This window comes from Phascolarctos cinereus, unplaced genomic scaffold, assembly GCF_003287225.1.
Source record: "Phascolarctos cinereus isolate Bilbo 61053 unplaced genomic scaffold, phaCin_HiC Scaffold_726;HRSCAF=1367, whole genome shotgun sequence".
In the NCBI taxonomy this organism is placed as follows: domain Eukaryota; kingdom Metazoa; phylum Chordata; class Mammalia; order Diprotodontia; family Phascolarctidae; genus Phascolarctos; species Phascolarctos cinereus.
The window spans coordinates 416,602,539-416,624,453 of NW_027556098.1; the positions used below are offsets into that span (position 1 = coordinate 416,602,539).

General features: G+C 37.0%; 1 protein-coding gene and 1 long non-coding RNA gene across 2 annotated transcripts in view; both read left to right on the forward strand.

Moving 5' to 3' along the window:
• The window catches only part of LOC110219994 (uncharacterized), a 48,778-nt gene that overhangs the window by 11,213 nt on the left and 15,650 nt on the right, over positions 1–21,915 (forward strand). Inside the window, 1 exon segment of the mRNA XM_078145944.1 lies at positions 1,487–3,174. Coding sequence (XP_078002070.1) covers positions 1,487–3,174 — 1,688 coding nt within the window.
• Positions 3,665–17,542, forward strand: LOC144454279 (uncharacterized). The gene is made up of 3 exons (XR_013482640.1): positions 3,665–3,677; positions 12,587–12,673; positions 12,866–17,542. It is a non-coding gene; the product is annotated as an uncharacterized LOC144454279 (long non-coding RNA).

Genomic DNA, 21,915 nt, shown 5'->3' on the forward strand with positions numbered 1-21,915 from the left:
CTAAATGGGAAGTGCTGCTAGGAGATTAATAGGAATTGATGCAGTAAGGTTGGCAGTTCTGATATGACCTCAGACATGGCAACTGAAAAAATAAGATTTAAAGTCTCACCAGGGAAAATATATTATGCTTCAAAATACGATAGATAATGAAATAATAGCAAATTTTAGCATAAGTGCAGCAAATGGCATAATATCTATGGATCTGAATAGAATATAAGAAAAGTTGAATATAACTCTAAAAATGAATTCATGGTAATTCAGGTAAAAAATAAACCCATTTCTCAGCTTAGCATGTGAAATTTACAAAGGGTGACCAAGTGGAAGTGCATCAAAATTGGTCCATATAGAAAAGCAGAAAGCTTTCCCGAGTACAACAAAATAAAAAGAATAATCAGCAAAAGGCGTTTGAGTGAAGGAAGTGAAATGTAGAAAGTGTTACATTTGAAAATCAAGGTAAACTGAGAGACAAAGTTCTGAGCATGATAAATTGGGTCAGTGGCCTCTCCCAATGACCAGAAAGACCTGAGGTAACATTTACTAGCTTTCGTATAGTTTTGGAAAGGACAAGAAAGCAAAGAACATGATGCAATGTGATTGTTGGTAGGTTTGCTATCATCAAAGGAGCAACAACATTATGACTGGATTTCCAAAGGAAGATAGGCTAGTACCCATGTAGGGCTAGTGACCACTTCCCTGTCAGTAAGGAATGCTTATTGATTTATGTGATCCATTTCCATCGTGTAATCTTTGCTAATGGATCACAACAGGTTCCCTGGTACCTAGATTTGTTAGGGAGATAACAGTTTTCCTTAATGGTGCAAGGACAGTTCAGAGAAAATACATCTCTGAGAGCTAACTTTAGGACTTAAATACCAGATGCCTTATTTACCAAAGAGCTAATGGTATAGAAGATAACAATCCTTTCCTTTTAATAATGGTGACTTTTGGTCAGGCTGACTTTTAAACTAGCTCAGAAAGGAAAGATGAATTCTTGAACTTAACTAAAGGACATAGAAAGGGGGCTTAAACAGATACAGAATTAATTGAAATATCAAATCAATACAATGTAGAATTAGCTACAAAGTAGAATTAATTTGAACTTCACAATTGGCCATTTAGGGCTGGGAAAAGTGCATATTCAATCTCAGGGTTTGAGTTCTAATTTTACCTACAGAGATGTTGGTCATGTGACTTGGCTATTCTGAGCTTATGGCTTGAGTTGGAAAATAGTGGGAATCCTACCCTGCCTGTCTCACAGATTGTTTCTGAGGATCCAATGTTATTGTTTGTGAAGCTCTTCACAAATTAAATCACCCTGTAGATGTGAAGTAATGGCATTTTCAACTAATTGATTCTGCCTATTAAGTTTCAAAACTCTTCTTTTTGACTGAGGAGAAAAAATATAAGTCATTTTACTTCCAATGAAGGGAAGAGGATTTATTTATATGCATGTGTGTCTGTAAATATGTTTGTTTCTTTCCTTCAGATGCAGACACCAGGTTTGAAGTAAATGAGACTGCTGCAAGGCTGAGCGTTTCTGTAAAAGAATCTCACTCGACAGGATTCATGAGTGGTGGTCCCTCTGACTGCAGTTTGAGAGAAATCTGTGACTCGGATATCAAGATAGAGAAAAATCAAAATAGTTACTGTAAACTTTATAAAGATGGAAAGGATTTCAGACAATATTCAGTACTAATTCATTGTAAGAAAATGGCCTCAAGAAATGAGTGTTTTCAGTATACTGAAGCTAGAGAATGCTTTACTGAAAAGGTTGGGCTTTTACAGTCTTCTGAGAAGCCTTCTGAAATGCAAATATGTAAACAGGAAATAGCATCTAGCTTGAGTTCAGACCTCATTAGACATCAGAAAAGTTGCACTGGAGAAATAGTTTATGTAGAGAATGAAAGGGGGAAGGCCTTCAGCCGGAACTCAAAGCTCATTCACCCTCATAAAATTCACACTACAAGGAAAACTTATGAATGTAATCTATGTGGACAGGCTTTCACAAATAGGTCTGGTCTTGCTGTACATGTGAGAATCCACAGTGGAGAGAAACCATATAAATGTAGTCAATGTGGAAAGGCTTTCACACAGAACAACAATCTTTTGAAACATCAGAGAATCCACAATGGAGAGAAGCCTTATGAGTGTAATCAATGTGGAAAGGCTTTCACACAGAACTACAGTCTTGCTCGACATCAGAGAATCCACACCGGAGAGAAACCATATGAATGTAATCAGTGTGGAAAAACTTTCAGAACAAGATCCAGTCTTCATGTGCATCAACGAATTCACACTGGAGAAAAACCATATGAATGTAGTCAGTGTGGAAAGACTTTCAGAACAAGGTCCAGCCTTGATCTTCATCAGAGAATCCACACTGGAGAGAAACTTTATGATTGTAATCAATGTGGAAAGACTTTCAAAAGAAGATCGAGTCTTCTTGAGCATCAGAGAATTCACACTGGAAAGAAACCTTATGGTTGTAAACACTGTGGAAAGACTTTCCGAACAAAATCAATTCTTGTTGAACACCAGAGAATTCACACTGGAGAGAAACCTTATGAATGTAAACAATGTCAAAAGGCTTTCATATCCAGCTCTTGTCTTGCTAAACATCAGAAAATCCATGCTGCTGAGAAACCTTATGAACGGAGTCAGTGTGGAAAGGCTTTGAAATGCTGTTTTGAACTTGCTAAAAATCAGAAAATCCTCCATGGAGAGAAATCTCAAAAGTGTCATGAATGTGGTAAAGTTTTTCATGAACATGCTTCCCTTATTGCACATCAGAGAATCCACACTGGAGAGAGAACTTATAAATGTAATCAGTGTGGAAAGGCTTTCACACAGACCTCCAAACTGGCTGTGCATCTTAGAATCCACACTGGAGAGAAACCTTATGAATGTACTCAGTGTGGAAAGGCTTTCCCATATAGGGCCAATCTTGCTAACCACTTGAGAATCCACACTGGAGAGAAACCTTATGAATGTAATCAATGTGGAAAGGCTTTCACAGAGAACTCCAAACTTGTTGCACATCAGAGAATCCACACTGGAGAGAAACCTTATGAATGTAATCAATGTGGAAAGGCTTTCCGAATAAGATCCATTCTTGTTGAGCATCAAAGAATTCACTCTGGAGAGAAACCTTATGAATGTAATCAATGTGGAAAGGTTTTCAGATCCAGCTCCTGTCTTGGTAAACATCAAAAAATACACACTTGAGAGAAACCTTGTGAATATGATCAGTGTGGTAAAGCCTTCAATTAACAGTCATCCCTTATTTCCCATCAGAGAATTGCTATTAAATATTAATTTTATCACTGTAGTGAATGAGGAAAGACATTCAAGTGAGTACAGAGCTTGTTAAACATCAGAAAATTTATTCTGGGTAAATGCCTTATGTGGACACAATGGGGGAAGACCTTCAACCAGAGATCATCTCTTACTTTACATCAGAGGATTCATAGTGGGGAGAAGCCTTACAGATTTGCTCAATGGAGTCATGATTTTCTCTGGAACAAGGAGATCACTAGACATGAGGATATTCATGCCAGAAAGAAGACTTATAAGAGCATTGCCTTTTGTCAATGTCAAGGCCTTTACATAGAGCTCAAAATTGAATATACACTGGAGAAGTCATGCTGGAGATAAAACTTATGGATCTAAGTAATGAGGTAAGGACTCTTGCAGGATAGGCTTTGTTAGACCTCCCAAATTTTATACTGTTCATAAATCCCTAAAAATATAATGAATTTTACTTTTAAAATTCTAATGTTTATTATTACTCCTCAATAATATTCCATAGCTTTCATATACCATAATTTTTTCAGCAAGTCCCTAATCAATTTAGTATTCATTTTGTTTCCTGTTCTTTGGTGACACTAAATGTCTTGGTATAAATATTTTGGTATCTATTGGACATTTATTTCTGTAATGATTTCTTTAAACAATTAGGTGGCACAGTGGCTAGTATGCTGTGCCTGAAGCCACAAGTCTTGAGTTCAAATTCACTCTCACATGGTACCAAGATTAGCTCCAAAGGATACGTGACTTAGTTAAAAAAAGATCTCCTCAAATATATTGGAAGAACCATGAAGAAGATATGTTTTTCAGTTTTGGATAGAGGTTAAGTTCTTTGCTAACCAAGGGACAGAGAGGATTACAGAAAATGTAATAAGCCATTTTCATCACATTAAAAAAATAACCCAGTGCATCTAAAATGTAACTGTGGCAATTAACTGGGAAAAATCTTTGCAGAAAGTTTCCCTGATAAAGGCTTCACATTCAAGATATATAAAGAAGAGATAGAAATTATACACAGGTGAATGGAAAGAATGGAAACTATGGAATAAGGTCAACAAGTATAAATGGGCAATTTTCAGAGGAAAAATACAAAATATAAATAAACAGTAAAAATATGTTTCACATCTATAAACACCAATGCAAATCACTACTAATTAGAAAAATTCTTAGATTGTTAAAGAGGACAAGAAAATAAGGATCAATTATTGGGGAAATTTCTTTTTCTTGACTGGGTATTTGGTGTTAAGAATTTTTCATTTTTTCGCCAATGGGAGCTCAAGTCCCAGGGACAGAAAATATTTGGTAATAAAACAATCAAGAAAAAAAGCTCCAAATCACTAACAATTAGATAAATGCAATTAAATCAATTCTCATGTTCCACCTCATACTCATGCAGTTGGCCATGATGATAAGAAATTGATCAGCATTGGAAAGACTCTGGGATAATGGGCTCATGCATTAATTTATTGTTGGTGAAGCTGTGAAGGTAAAAAAGTCACTGAACTGTGTATATACCCTATGAGTCAGTGATACCACTGGTGGGTGTTCTCTGTTAAAGAAAAGAGGAAAAGGATTCAAGCATACCAAAATAGAATAGCTTTGTTTGTTAAGACAAAGGACTGGAAACTAAGATGGTCTACAATAGGGTAATGGCTGAATAAATTTTGGTATATGAATGGAATGGAACACAAATATGCCGTGAAACAGACAATTTTAGTGAAACTGGTAACTATATGAATTAATGCAGTGTGCAGTGAGTAAAATTGAGGAACTAATTGATAACAATAATAAGCTTGAAAGAGGTCACAACTCTGATTATTGTCATGAGCAACGACTGTTGCTTAGCATTTATCAAGGTCTGCACCACCTGCCTTCTGAGTGAGAGGGGATGGATACAGGATGTAGAATAAAGTACTCTTTTGGGACATGGATTATGATGGAGCTTGTTTCGGTTGACTTTTTTCCTGACAATTTTCTTTTTCAATTTTAGTAGGAGAGGATAGCAGTGAAGGAAATTAGGAATAAGATTGTCCTTCCTCCACTTAAAAAAAAAAAGAAAGGAAATTGATGGATTTTTAAAATACATGTGGTAGAACAGGAGAAAGTCGAGAAAGAATGAGGATAGCTTTGAAAATGCCATGTTGAATTTTTTAAATTATTCTAGAAAATCCAGCTCTACATAATAGAACTTAATATAAAATCCGCTTTTTCTGTTTTGTAGTGTGCATAAAGTACTTACTTTATTTGATGTTTGTGAATTTCAAAATTAAAAATATTCAAATATTAATGGTTTTCTTTTTGTCATTTTCACCAGTTTTGAAGGCACAAGACCTTTTGTATAATTACTCTTATCATCCCTGATGGTAGGGTTCAGAGGGAATACATGTATCATCTTCCTATATTAAAATGTAACAAGTTCCTCCTTGTTTAGTAACTGATTTTTTATTTGCGTTTTCTTTTTATGTTTCTCTTGACTCCAGTCTCTGAACTTCAAAGTTTCTGTTGCCCTATGCTGTCTTTTCATTTTTTTAAATTTATTTTCATATCACATTGTGAGTTCTGAGCTATCTTCCTCTATCCATTCCAACACCACATCAGAGAAGGCCAACATTTGACAGACAGACAGACAGACAGATAGATAGATGGCTGGCTGGCTATTTCTATGTATATCTATGTCTGTCTATCTATCTGTATGGAACAATACAGTGCATACTTCCATATATCATTTCTTTTTCTGGAAGAGGATAATATTTTCCTTTATAAGTCCTTTGTAGTTGAATTGAATGATCATATTACTCAAAATAGCTTAGTTATTCAGAGTTTATCTTTAAATAATATTGCTCTTACTAAATGCCACATTGTCTTGGTTCTGCTCATTTCACTCTGCATTATTTAATGCAAGTGTTTGTTTTTCTAAATCTAATCTGCTTATCATTTCTTACAGTACATTACTGTTCCATCACAGTAATATATCACAACTTATTCGTCCATTCCCAATTAATGGGCATCCTTTCAATTTCCAATTTTTTTGCTACCACAAAGAGAGTTGCGATAACACAAAGGTTCTTTTCCTTTTTCTCTGATCACCTTGAGAAATAGAACTGATAGTGGTATTACTGGATCAAAGGGTCTACATGATTTTATAACTTTGGGCATAATTCCAAATTGTTCTCCAAATTGGTTGAATCAGTTCACAAATCTACGACCAGTGTATTAATGTCCCAATTTTTCCACGTTCCATCTAGCACTTGTCATTTGCCCCTTTTATCTTTTTAGCCAATCTTATAGGTGTGAGATGGTAACTCTCTTTAAATCAGTGATTTAAAGCATTTTATATGACTACAGGTAGCTTTGATTTCTTTCAAAAATTGTTTATATCCTTTTGACCATTTATCCATATTGCATCCCACAATGCTCTCTCTCTTGGTTATTTATAAATTCTCATCCATAAATCTGATATGCAGTATGTTCCATGCTCCTCTGATTTACTTATGATATCTCCCTTTATGACAGGTCATGTATCCATTTCAACCTTATCTTGGTAAACAGTATAAGATATTAGTCTACACCTAATTTCTGCCAGACTGCTTTCCAGTTTTCCTAGCAATTTTTACCAAATAGTGAGTTCTTATATCAAAATCTTAGATCTTTATGTTTATCAAACACAAGATTACTGTAGTCATTTACTATGTTATATTATATACCTGAGGCAGCTAGGTGTTCATTAGTGAAATTGGTTTATAATATTCTTTCTCTGTTTTCATTCTTCCTGGTTTAGCTGTCAGCACCATATCTGTTTTTTAAAAGGAGTTTGGCAAGACTCCTTTGCCTCTTATTCTGAATAATTTGTTTAATATTGGAATTAGTTGATTTCTAGGTGTTTGGCAGAATTCGCTTGCAAATACTTCTGCTCCTGACGCTTTTTTCTTAGGAAGTATATTTATGGCCTCTTTCTTTTTCTAAAATAGGTTTAGTTATATATTCTACTTCCTCTTCATTTAGTCTGGGTAGTTTATATTTTTGTGGGTGTTCTATTTTATTTAGATTGTTATGTTTATTGGCATATAATTGGACAAAATAACTCTTACTGATTTCTTTAATTTCATCTTCATTAGTGGTGTAACCATGCTTTTTGTTTTTTTATACTAGTGACTTGGTTTTCTTCTGTCTTTTACAAAATAATATTAACCTGGGGCAGTTAGGTGGCGTGGTGGATAGAGCTCCAGCCTTGAAGTCAGGAGGACCTGAGTTCAAATCCGGTCTCAGACACACAACACATACTAGCTGTGTGACCCTGGGCAAGTCACTTAACCCCAATTGCCCAGCAAAAAGCAAAAAAACAAAAACAAAAAAACACACAGGACTATAAAGGAAAACAGTTATTAAAAAAAATAACCAATGGTATATTTTATTGGTTTTTTTTTTTCACAAAACCAGTTCCTAGTTTTGTTTATTAATTATTCTCATATCAATTTTATTGCTTTCAACTTTGATTTTCAGGATTCCCAATTTGGTGTTTAATTGGCAATGTTTAATTTGTTCTTTTTCTAGTTTTTTTTAGTTGCATGTCCAATTCTTTGATCTTTTTTTTCCTCTCTTTTATTGATGGACACATTTAGAGAGATAAATTTTCACTTAAGTGTTGTTTTGGCTATATCCCACGAGTTTGGGGTTTTTGGGGGGGGGTTCGGTTTTTTGGTTAGGCAGTGGGGTTAAGTGACTTGCCCGGGGTGACACAGCTAGTAAGTGTTATATGTCTGAGGCTGGATTTGAACTCAGGTCCTCCTGACTTCAGGGCTGGTGCTCTATCCACTGTGCCACCTAGCTGCCCCATCCCACAAGTTTTAAAATGTTGCGTCATTGTTACTATTCTCTTTAATGAAATTATTGATTATTTCTATGATCTGTTCTTTGACCCCAAACATTTTTTAAGATTAGATTATTTGGTTTCCAATTAATTTTTAACCCATGGTTCTTTATTAAATGTAATTTTTTTATCTGAAAAGGACGCATTTAATATTATTGCATTTGACTATAAGTTTTTTGTGCCTTAATATACGGTAAATTTTTGCAAAGATGCCATGTACTGCTGAGAAAAAGGTATACTCCTTTCTATTCCTATTTGGCTTTCTCCAGATGTTTATCATATCTATCCTTTCTAAGAGTCTGTTCATCTTTTTGACTTCTTATTTATTTTTTGGTTAGATTTATCTAGTTCTGAGATGGGAAAGTTGAAGTATCCCTATTTCCACCTACAATTCATTTACCTTTTCCTTTATAAATTTGAATGCTATCTCATTTGGTGCATCTATGTTTGTACTGACATTACTTCATTTTTCTATGGTACCTTTTAACTAACATAATGTAGTTTCCCTGCTTATCTCTTTTAATTAAATCTGTTTTAGCCTTTTTGTCTGAGGTCGTGATTGCCACCTCTGCTTTTTTTTTTTACAGCAGCTGAAGCGTAACAAATTCTACACTCGACCTTTATTTTTGCTCTGTGTGTCTCCTTTTTTAATGTGTTTCTTGTATACAACATACTGTCAGTTTCTGGGTTTTGATCCATTCTGCTATCTGTTTCTGTTTTATTGGTGAGTTTATCCCATTCAAATTCAAAGTTGTAATTATTATAATATATGTCTTATAATTATTAGTTTATTTCCCTCTGTCATATTTTTCCCCATTGTTTATCCTTCTCTTTTTTAACTTATCCCTCCTCAGAAGTCTAGTTTTCTTCTTATCACTTCCTCCCTAATCTACACACCCTTCTAAGAGTCCCTTCCTTATCCTATCTCCATGCCCTTCTATTTCTTTGTAAGTTAAAACTTTTATACCCAACTAGATGTGTATGTTATTCTCTCTTTTATCCAGCTCTGGTGAGAATAAGTTTCCCACACTGCCAACCCTCCCACCCTATCCTCCTCTCCACTGTAAAAGTTTTTCTGTTCATGCCTCTTTTGTTTGAGACAATTTGCTCCATTTTACCTCTCTCCACCCATTTTTATTTTTAGGATCATCCCATCATAATCAACACAAACCCAATCTTTCTATCTATGTACATTCTTTCTAACTACTCCAATAATGATAACTTTCTTAAGAGATATAAATATCATTTTCACATATAAGACAGGAAGCCATTTGTAAATTCCTTGTGATTAGACTTTTATGTTTACCTTCCTGTGTTTCTCCTGATTCTTTTATTAAAAGTCAGATTTTCTGTTCAATTCCGATCTTTTCCTCAAGAATGTCTGAAAGTCTTAATTCATTAATTACCCATTTTTTCCCCTTACAGGATTACACGCAGCTTTACTGGTTAAGTTATTTTGGTTACAAACCCAGCTCCTTTGCTCTTGAGAATATCATATTCCATGCCCTTCAGTCTTTTAATGTAGAATCTGCTGAATCTTGTGTTATCCTGGCTGTAGCTCCACAGTATTCGAATTGTTTCCTTCTAGTTGTTTGTAGTATTTTCACTTTGAAACTTAGCTAAAATATTCCTGTGAATTTTCATTTTGGGATCTCTTTCAGGAGATGATTGGTGGATTTTTTCAATTTCTATTTTACTCTCTATTTCTAAAACTTCAGGGAATTTTCCTTAATAATTTCTTGAAGCATAATGTCTAGATTCTATTTTTGATCATAACTTTCAGGTTGTCCAGCAGTTCTTCTGTTTTCTCTTCTTGAACTGTTTTCCAGGTCAGTTGTTCTTCCAGTGAGAGATATTTCATGTTTTCTTCTCTTTTTCATCCTTATGATTTTATTTTATTATTTCTTGATGTCTTATAAAGTCACTGTCTTTCCCCTTGCCTAATTCTAATTTTAAGTATTTTTTCATCAAGTTTTCAAACTTTTTATAATTTTATAATTTTCTTGTGTTACTCTTATTTATTTTCCCATTTTTTCCTCTACCTCTCTGATTTTTACAGGCTTTTTTTAAGCTCTTCCAAAAATTCTTTTTTTTTTAAGCTTTCAGGTAGCTATTTTGACTTCATTGTCTTCTGAATTTGAACCCTGATCTTTTCTGTCACAATAGTAAACCATCTGTGATCATGTTCTATTTCTGTTGTTTACTCATTTAAGAAAAATTTAACTGCCTGTTTCTTGGCTGTTAACTTTATGCTAGGGTTGGTCTGTGTTCCCAGATTGTGAGGAATGATGTCTCAGGCTTCAGGTGTTTCATGTTATTATTTTCAGAGCTCTCCCGGGGCCTTTCACTTTTTTGATTCTTTCAGTGTGCTGTGATCCAAGGCCAGGTGTGGTCACTGCTCTTCCTGCCTCTGCCTTTGTTTATGAGTGACCTCAGGTATTCCTTTCCACCCTTTAGCTGGGACTAGTCACCTTCACCTTCACCTTCACAGTGCTGCCACGCAAATCCTCTTATTTCCCATGGTCCTTAGAAGTGCACCACCCACCACTGTTCTCCCATAGCACCCTGTGTGTGCGCTCACTTCTGTTCTTCCTAGCCACAGCTCAGGACCACACCTGGTCAGCACACCTAGGTCCCATGTGCAATGCCAATAGAAGGTCCCTTGGTTTTCCCCTCATCCACTTTCACCTTTGGGTGGAAGTTCCTGTAGCCAGGCTGCTGCCAACACAGCTGTCCCCAAGGCTTGCTGTTTGTTGATGCATCAGTGTCTGCACTTTGCTCTTAGTCAGACTACCCCCACCCCCCAAGTAGGCCAGATCTTCCTAACATCATCTTAAGTTGTCTAAGGTTGGACAGCTGTTTTGCTCCGAGTTTTATTATTTCTGCCACTCTAAAATTCAATCTGAGGTATTATTTTAAGTTATTTGCAGGGGTTTGGGAGAGCTAGGCATTTTCCTGCCTGTTTGTTTGGTTATTTTTTTGGCCATTTTCTGCCATCTTACCACAGTCCTCACACCCTGGCCTTTTCATTAGCAGTGGTCAGAAGCTCTTTGTTTCATTAAAAAGCCATTTTCTCCCTTCTTTGGATTATACTTCTTTCTTTTGGGTAAGCTATTCTTGGCTATAAGCAATATTCTTTATCTTCTGGAATGTTCCAAAGTTTTTACTCCTTTGTAGTAGTTCTTGCTAAATTATGTGTGATCCTAAAATGATTCCTCAGTGTTTGAATTTGTTCATTCTGGATGCTTGAAATATTTTTTCTTTGACCTTAAAGCTCTGGATTTTGGCTGTGATGGTTCTGTGAGTTTTCATTTTGGAGTTTCTAGAGCTGACTATTGAATTCTTTCTATTTCCACTTTGACCTCTGATTCTAAAGGGACTTGGGTTTTTGGTAAGAGAATTTTCCAAGCTGTGCTGATGAGAGATGGAAATTTATTTTTTGTTCTTAGCCCACAAAGCAGCTTACAAAATTAAATGCTAGCTACTATATAAAAGATTTATTCTTCTATCAGCTAATGACATGTAGTGCATTAAATGGTAAATGTACTTGAAATTCAGTTGAATATATTACCTTGGGTTTTTTTAAAATAATATTTATATATACTACAAGCAATGCAAGGGAAAAAAATCTTTTCAAACAGAACTTTCTTTTTTCTACCATTGGCACACAGGCTAGATTCCCACAGAAACTACAGAATGATTCAACGAGGTTGTGAATCAGTTCCTTTGAAAATTCAGATAGAAGAACAATAACATTAGTAGAATATAAGTTAAAAATCAGAACAGAATTAACACTGCAATGGGAGGTCATATAAGATCTGTTTTTTATAGAACTTTTGTGATAGTCCATGACGTTTTCAAGATGAGTTGTAATTCAGATGCCTAATGTTCATGGTTTTCATCTGTGCCACAAGAATGCAAACATTTGTAACATCTTGATCCAGTGATTACAGTTTGATGATTGCATTTGAACCTCACAACATCCTTGTGAGTTTGGTGCTGTTATTATCACCATTTTACAGTGGAGGAAACTGAGGTAAACAGAGGTGAAGTGATTTGCTCAGGAGCACACAACTACTAAGTATTTGGATTTGAACTCAAGTCTTCCTGACTCCAGGCCCAAGACTCTCATCACTGAACGACTAGTTGGCTCTCATTTCCAGATAATGGGAGCTATGAAGTGTGTCTATCCTTCTATGAAGGAGGCAGTCAGTGACAGAATTTTCTAATTCCCAATTGGCTACATGATCTCCTCCCGACCCCCAAGTTCCCAGCAATAAATAACGTGTCACCCATCCTTGAAGAGACCTGGGAACTATGGTGTTGTCCTTGGTTGCATGTCCCGTTTTCCTAAAGAGGAGTAAATTATACATTTCTCTCCATCCTCATCCATTCCTTATTCCCCATGTCCAGGATTTCCAGTTCTCAGAGAAGATTTCATTTCCAGTTTTGAGGAATCCTGGATGCTGGAGCCGAAAGGCCTAAGGAACTTCTGTCTAGGTGAGTGAGATGAAAGCAGGTGCATGAATCGTGTTATCACTAGAAGTATTTATATGCTGTAGAGCAGGGAGTGTTAAATTGGGGCCAAGATAACCTGCAATAGCTTTTAGGGCTGTATCCCCAAGAGATCATAAAAAATGGGAAAAGGACCCACATGTACAAAAATATTTATAGTAGCTCTTTCTGTGGTAGGAAAGAATTGGAAATTGAGGGGATGCCCATCAGTTGGGGAATGGCTGAACAAGTTGTGGTGTATGAATATAATGGAATACTGTTGTGCTGTAAGAAATGATGAGCAGGCAGACTTCAGAAAAACCTGGAAAGACTTACATGAACTGATGCTAAGTGAAGTGAGCAGACCCAGGAGAATGTTGTACACAGTAACAGAAACATTGTGCAATGACTAACTTTGATAGACTTAGCCCTTCTCAGCAATGCAAGGATCTAAGTCATCTCCAAAAGTCTCGTGCTGGAAAATGTATCCACATCCAGAGAAAGAACTGTGGAGTTTGAATGCAGATTGAAGCAGACTATTTGCCCTTTATTTTTCTTCTGTTTTGTTTTATTTCTTCTTTCTTGTGGTTCCTCCTGTTGGTTCTAATTCCTCTTTATAACAGGACTAATGTGAAAATATGTTTAATAGGAATGTATATGTAGAGCCTACGTCAGATTGCACACCATCTTGGGGAGGAAGGGGGAGAAAAATTTAAAACTCAAAAGCGTATGGAAGTGAATGTTGAAAACTAAAAAAAAATTAATAAAAAAAAAAGAAAGATAACCTGAATTGGAATTTGAACCTCTGAGCCTCAGTTTCACCATCTCTGAAATGAGGGGGTTGGACTCTAAGGCCTTTCATTTCTCTTCTTGTGATAAATCTATGATCCTATGAGAAGTCATTGTTTAGAACTTTGGGGCATGGAACTCTCTTGAAAGCATTCCCAAAAGGCCTATGGCTGTACCATATGAGATCTTTCCTATATTTTCTTCAAGTCATCAATCATTTATTAAGCACCTACTGTGTTTCAGACATTTTCCCAAGTTCCATGGACACAAAGAAAGGCAAGGGACAGCCGCTGCTTTCAAGAATGCACAGTGTAGTGGGGAAGATGACAGACTTACAACTATGTGGAATCCTGCCAAAATCCAGATAAATTGGAGCTAAGCAAGAGAGGGAAGATTCTAAGATTAAGGAGGACTTGGAAAAGGCTTATTGGTTTTTCTTTTTTTTTTAAAGCAAAGTTTTTTAATAAAAATAGAATAGCATAGTAATAACGCATATTTCACTCGGGCATCAGATACTCAGCACCTGTGCCCAAATGGCTGCCATTCCCCCTGCTTCCCCTACGATGTTTCCCAGAAGCCTTAGCTCCACTTCCTAATTAATTTCTAAATCTCCTGAACACATTGGGAGAGGGACACCAGCATATGGCAAACCTGCTATGGTGTCAGCCTTGGTTGTGTTGACCCCTGTCAAAGCTGCAATTCAGACCGTGCTTTCTCCTGGAACTTGAGTCACTTTGGTGGTCAGCCATGATGAGTCCCACACAATGCTTCATTTCCCCCAGTCTCCCTTGTCTTCTCTATGGTGGCTTCCCTCATGAGACTCCCTAGATGGTTGAACACTGTATGCAGGAAGTGTACCTCCAAGGCAATGCTGCAGAAAGAAACCAACTTCAGAAAGACGTCGTCCAAAGATGTCTCAGCCCTGGGCATTGTGGGAGCATGGGATCCAAGCAAATGGCTCTCTTATGGTAGCATTGACTAAGGACTCACGTTGAATTGGGCTCTGGGAGAAAAGAATCATAACTGAAGAAATGGAGGCCCAAGAGAAGTCAAGTGACTAACACGAGATCACACTTGCAGTGAATGTCAGAGATAGAATTTGAATTTTGATCCTGTTCAGTATTCATTCCCAGACAACGTGAGGTTTCTGAAGAACTCTCTGAGTTTAAATGTTAAACTTTCTATTCAGTTCTGGTCTTTTCATCAGGAATGTTTGAAAGTCTTCTATTTCATTAAATATCCATTTTCCCCCCAGAAGGATCATATTCAGTTTTTCTGGATTATTCTTGGTTGTGTTCCTAGCTCCTTTGCCTTCTGGAATGTCATATTCCAAGCCCTCCACACTTTCAGCAAGGAAGCTGCTAAATCTTGGGTGATCCTGATTGTGGCCCCCTAATATTTAAATGTTTCTTTCTGACTGCTTTCTGTATTTTCTCTTTGACCTGGAGCTATAATAATCCTGAGAGTTTTAATTTTAGGATCTCTTCCAAGAGGTGATTGATGGATTCTGTCAATTTCGAATTAGCTTTTGGGTCCAAGATTGAGCAGTTTTCCTTTATAATTTTTTAAAAAATATGGTGTCTAGGTACTTTTTTTGATTGTGGCTTTCAGGTAGTAATTCTTAAATTATCTCTCCTTGGTCTGTCTTCCAGGTTAGATATTTTTCTAATAAGATATTTCACATTTTTCTTCTATTTTTTTCATTCTTTTGACTTTGTTTTATTGTTTCTTGATCTCATAGAGTCATTAGCTTCCACTTGCCCAATTCTGATTTTTAAGGAATTATTTTCTTCAGTTAGGTTTTGTACCTCCTTTTCCATTTGGCCAGTTCTGGTTTGTTTTTTGTTTTTGTTTTTGTGCAAGGCAATTGGGGTTAAGTGAGTGACCCAGGGTCACACAACTAATAAATGAAAGTGTCTGAGGCCAGATTTGAACTCAGGTCCTCCTGACTCCAGGGCTGGTGCTGTATCCACTGCACCACCTAGCTGCCCCCAGTTCTGTTTTTAAAGGTATTATTTTCTTCAGTATTTTTGTTTGCCTCCTTTTACTATGCTATTAATTATATTTTTATAATTTTCTTGCATTGCTCTCATTTCTTTTTTAAAAATTTATTTTATTTTTAATTTATAGAATAAAACAAGCATTTCCATAACAGTATAATTTTTTAAAAAATGATTGCACATGAAATTGCAAATTTACTATGTATAGCTTGCTATTTCTTTAAAATATACAACAGTTATCGTGTAATTTTTTTCTTCCTCCCCCCCACTCTAGAGGATCCTACCATTAGACACAAATATATATATATATATTTATTTATAAAATTATTCATTTATTCTATTTACCAGTTCTTTCCCTGGATGCAGATAGTGTCTTTCTTTGTATAACTTCTATAGTTAATTTGGGTACTTGTAAGTCAAAATAACTTATTCAACTCAAAGTCTTTCTTAAAACAATACTGCTGTTACTATATGCAGTGTTCTCTTAGTTCTGCTCATTTCTCTCTTCATCATTTCATGCAAGTCTTTCCATGTTTTTCTAAAATCACTGAGCTCATCATTTCTTATAGCACAGTAGTATTCCATCACAATCACAACCTGTTCAGCCATTCCCCAATTGATGGGCATCCCCTCAGTTTCCAGTTCTTTGCCACAACAGTGTTACTATAAATATTTTACAACATAGGTTCTTTTCCTTTTACTTCATCGTTGGAAATAGAGCTGATAGTGGTATTGCTGGGTCAAAGGGTATAGGTAATTTAATAACTCTTTGGGGATAATTCCAGATTGCTCTTCAAAATGGTTGGATCAGTTCACAATTCAACCAACAGTGAATTAGTGTCACACTTTTTTCATGTCCCCTCCAACATCTGTTGCTTTCCACTTCAATCAATCTGGTAGGTGTAAAATGATATCTCAAAGTTGTTTTAATTTGTATTTCTCCAATCAATAATGATTTAGAGCATTTTTCATATGACTATAAATTATTTTTATTTCTTCATTGGAAAACTTCCTGTTCATATCCTTTGACCATTTATCAGTTGGGGAATGATTCATATTTTAATAGATTTCACAAAGTTCTTTATATATTTTAGATATGAGGCCTTTATCTGAGCTTCTGTCTAAACATTTACCCCCCAATTTTCTGTTTTCCTTCTGATCTTGGCTACAGTTGTTTTATTTTATCTGAGCTTCTGTCTAAACATTTACCCCCCAATTTTCTGTTTTCCTTCTGATCTTGGCTACAGTTGTTTTATTTGTACAAAAATTTTTTAATTTAATGTAATTGAAATTATCCATTTTACACCTAACTTTGCTCTCTGTCTCTTGTTTATTTATAAATTGTTTACCTATCCATAAGCCTGATAAGTAATATGTTCCATGTTCTTCCAATTTTCTTCTAATAGCTCTCTTTATATCTAGTTCATGTATTCATTTTGACTTTATCTTGGCAAATGGTATAAGATGCCCAATTTTTGCCATGCTGCTTTCCAGTTTTCCAAACAATTTTAACCAAATAATGAAGTCTTATCCCAAAATCTTAGGTCTTTACACTTGTTAAATACAAGATTATTATGTATATTTGCTGCTGTAAATTGTATATCTAAATGATCCAAGACAACTCTGAAGGACTTATGATGAAAAATGCTATTCATCCCCAGAGAAGGAACTGATGGCGTTTGAATACAGTTCAAAGCATAATTTTTTTACTTTCTTTATTTTTCTTGGGGTTTTATTTTGGTTTCTTTTCTTTTACAACATGACTATTATGGAAATATGTTTTGTATGACCACACATATATAACCTTTATCAAATTGCTTCCCTTCTCAATGAAGAGAGTGGAGAGGGAGAGAAAGAATTTGAATTCAGTTTTTAAAAAAGAATGTTGAAAATTGTTTTTACATGGAATTAGGGGGAAATAAAATGGTAAATTAAAACAAAAACAAAAAAAAAGTATGTCTACTGTGTTCCATTGATCTACCTTTCTATTTCTTAGCCAGTACCAGATAGTTTTGATAATTACTGCCTTATATAGTTTAAGATCTGGTACTATTAAACCTCCTTCCTTTACATTTTTTTCTGTTAGCTCTTTTGATATTCTTGACTTTTTGTTCTTCCAAATGAATTTTGTTCTTATTTTTTTCTAATTCAATAAAATGATTTTTTGGTAATTTAATTGGGATGGCATTGAATATATAAATTAGTTTGGGTAAAATTGTCATTTTTATTATATTGGCCCATCCTACCCATGAACAATTAATATTTTTCCAGTTATTTAAATCTGATTTTATTTGTATAAAAAGCTCTTTATAATTTTGTTTATATAATTCCTGGTTTTGTCTTGGAAGGTGTACCCCCAGTTATTTTATACTTTCTAGAGATATGCCTACAAGTTGCAGCCCAGGATCACTTCTGGTCAGCACTGGTAGGCCTGGCTTTTGGTAACAGTAGGGGGGTCCTTCCATCCTCCCCCACTCAACTGTCTGCTGTTTCTTAGATGAAAGCTTGGAAGGTAAATGTTTGTGAGGTGAAAGTTCCTGAAGTTGCTGCTGCTATTGTCGTCACCTTGGTGGCCCACTGATTGTGCTGGCCCCCACCCTGGTGACACAGACCCCCTTTCTACTCCTCCCCCACTGGTCTTGGGCTGGAAAAATGTCTCACTCCAACCTTTTGTTGGTTCTCCTGCTCCAGAATTAGATTTGACAGGTTATTTTAAAGTTGTTTGGAGAGGAATATTGGGAGAGTTAAACTGAGTTGCTTCCTGTATACTCCATCTTCTCTCCATCTGAAGAGGCTTACTGATGAAAGTGGGGGTTTTGTTGGGACTTGAGGAAGGCCAGGATGAACATTCCAGGCATGAGGGACAACAAGGGAAAATACATGGGAGGGTCCTGTTTAAGGAACAGGAAGGAGGCCTGTACCACAGATTACCTCATGTGGAGGGGGGTCAAAGTGAAAGAAGACTGGAAAGGTAGGGGAATAGAAGACAATGAAGGGCTTTAAGCAAGCAGAGGATTTTATATTGGATCTGGGTGATGGGAAGTCACAGGACTTTATTCAGTAGGTAGCAACAAGGTCAGAAGTGTGCTTTATTTAGGAAAGTGGATTTGACCGCTGCATGGAGGAGTGAATGGACTGGAAGGAGATTTTGAGGCGGTGACACAAACCACGAGGCTCTTGCAACACCTTAGGCGGTAAGGATAGGGGCCTGAACCAAGAAAGTGGCAATGTTGGGAAAGACAGGGGTATATGTGGAAGAGGTTACAAAAATAGAATCAAAAGGACATTCCATAAGAATGAAGTGGGGTGGGGGGTGAGTGTGTGAGAGATAATGAGTGGGTGACATTTAGGTTATGAGCCTGGGAGATTGGGAAGATGCTTAATACTTTGGATACCAACAAGAAAATAAGAAAATTGGAGGGTTGAGGGAAAGCTTTTGAGTTTATTTATGGACATGGGAGGAAGAGAACCGGGAGAGAGTAGGGTCACCAAAACCTAGAGTGTTTCCATGAAAAGGGGGTGATTAAGGGGGTGCCAAAGTCAGCAGAGAGGTCAAGAAGAATGGGATTGAGGAAAAGCCATTGGATTTAGCGCTTTTGAAGATGATTCATAACTTTTCAGAGAACTGTTTTAATTGAACAGTGAAGTTGGGAGCCAGAATACAGAGAGTTTTCAAGGAAAGGAAAAAGGAAAAGAGCTGGAGACACCAGCTGTAGATGGAGACCTCTAGGTATTTGGCATTGGAGAGACATGGCTTTATTGTGTCAGTAGGAAAGAAGCAAGGAAACATGGAGTGAAAATTAAATTAGTGAAGAAATGGGGATGGCATGGGAGGGAATGTGCTAGGGCAGGAGATCCAACCCAGTAAATGCTAAGATTCTGCCATCTGCCAGGTCATGTATGTGTGTGTTCAGGGGAGACTGGTACCTCTGATGTGAGGTCTCTTGAGGGCCGCTTTCCACCTTCGGTGTCCACCTACCAACCAGCTCTCATCTGTGGCTCCAAGAAGCTGTAGCATGTACAGCAGCCACACCCTGGTCAACCACATTGGCAGATGGGCTAACCAACAGACCACAAGCCCATCAGTGAGTTGGGGGGTGTCTACCCCGCAGATGTGAAGACTTCCCCCACTGGAATGGTTGGATGAGAACAGTTTGTTCCAGCAGGCTGTGAAGGTGGTGGAAGCAGGCACCGGGAAGCGCCTAGAACTTGGTTAGACATTGAAAACTCCAAGGTCATCTGCAGCAGCCCGAGCCAGTCATCTTGACTTTTGTTTTGCCACTGAACTTCAATGACTGTGGAAGAAGAGAGAGTGAGGCTGACAACTTCATGCAACTGTGCCTCGCTCAAATCCAATTTATGCAAGAATCAAAAGACATCACCCATACCACTCTACCATTTTTAATTACTTCAGAGTTCTCCGGAGACAGGCAGGTGACAAGAGCAGGTGTAGATACACCAGGAGCTATATTTACAGCCCTGCCCGTGGTGGTCCAGGCCATAGGGTCATCTTCTCACTGAACAGAAGCAGCAGTGGGATTCAGCAGCCCCCTGGGCATCTGAGGATCCTTCCTTAAGGACTGCACTGCTCACCTCCTGGTGTGGGGAAAGGCAAAGGAAAGGTGCCCTAAAAAAGAGTCTGCTTCACCTAACCTAACCCTGGCCTGCTCATCGTGGCAGGTGGGGATCCTGCTCTGCAGCTGAAACACCAAAAACGTACAGTGGAGTTGTGAACTGATCCAGCCATTCTGAAGAGCAGTATGGGACTATGTCCAAAGGGCTATACAACTGTGCATACTCCTTGATCCAGCCAATACCACTGCTAGGTCTGCATCCCAAAGACATCCAAAAAAAGGGAAAAGAACCTATTTTTGTAAACATATTTATAGCAGCTCTTTTTGTGGTGGCTAAGAATTAGAAATCAAAGAGATGCCCATCCATTGGGAAGTGGCTAAACAAGCTGTGGTATGTGATTATAAGAAAATATTATTGGGCTACAAGAAATGATAAGCAGGATGATTTCAGGAAAACCTGGAAAGACTTACATGAAGTGATGCCTAATGAAGCGAACAGAACCAGGAGAATGTTGTACACAGTAACAGCAATAGTGTTCAGCGAAGAACTGTGAATGACTCAGCTGTTCTCAACGATATAATGATCCAGGACAATCCCAAAGGACCACTGATGAAGCATACTGTGCCTGCAGAGGAAGAACTTATATTGATTGAATACAGACTGAAGAATGCTATTTTCACTTTCTTTCATTTTTTTTCTTTTATTTGAGTCTTGTACAAAATGACTAATATGGAAATGTTTTAGATGGTTGCACATGTATAACAAATATCTGATTGCTATCTCAGGGAGTGGGGAGGAGAGGGAGGGAGGGATAGAATTAAGAACTCAAAACTTTAAATAAAAATGGCAAAAAAAAAAAGGAAAAAATATACAAAAACTTTCACAAAAATGATTCCACTCACGCTTAAAGACCACACAAAATCTAGTAGACCTGAAAGGTGAACAGCTCTTGTTGCAAAAACACTAAGCACATATCGTTTCCAAAGGCAGCCCTGAATGAAACAAAGCTGGCAAATGAAGTCTAGCTTTCTGAAGTCATTATTGGTCACTTATTTTTTTCTGGAGTAGCTGTAGTGACGGGTAGCACCATGAAGCTGGCATAGTTTTCACAATCATAACTATTCTACTCAACAAGCTTCTATGCCCCCTAAAAGGAGTGAATGACAGGCTCATGACAACATGCAGGAAAATGCCATACCGCCATCACCAGTGTGTATGCTCCCACCATGATGAGCCCTGATAAGGTCAAAGAAAAAATTTATAAAGACCTGGAGACCCTCGTCATCAATGTCCCGAAAGAAGACAAGCTTGTAATTCTAGGTGACTTTAAGGCCAGAGTGGCAGGAAGTCCTTGGGAGGAATGGAGTTAGAAACAGCAACAGCAGTGGTCACTTACTACTGAAGACTTGTGCGTCTCATGATCTTCTTATCACTAACACTGTCTTCCATTTGGCTCAATGGATGGAGCACTGGGCCTGAGGTCAGAAAGACCTGAGTTCATATCCAGCCTCAAACACTTCCTAGCTGTGTGAGATTTTGTGCATTTTTTCATATGGCTGGTGATAGCTTTGACTTCTTCCACTAAATGCTGTTTATTTATATTCTTTGACCATTTGTCAACTAAGGACTGGCTCCTTTTCTTGTAAATTTTAATTCGTTTCTTATGCATCTGAGAAATGAAACCTTTATGACAGAAATTAGCTGCAAAGGTCTTATCTCAGTTTCCTCATTCTTTTCTAATTTAAGCTATATTAGCATTACTTGAGTAAAACAAAAAGTTTAATTGTGTATAATAAACCATCCATTTCACCTCCTGTGAACATCCATATTGTTTGGGCACGAACTCTTCCCCATCCTTAAATCTAACATGATTTCTTCCTTGCT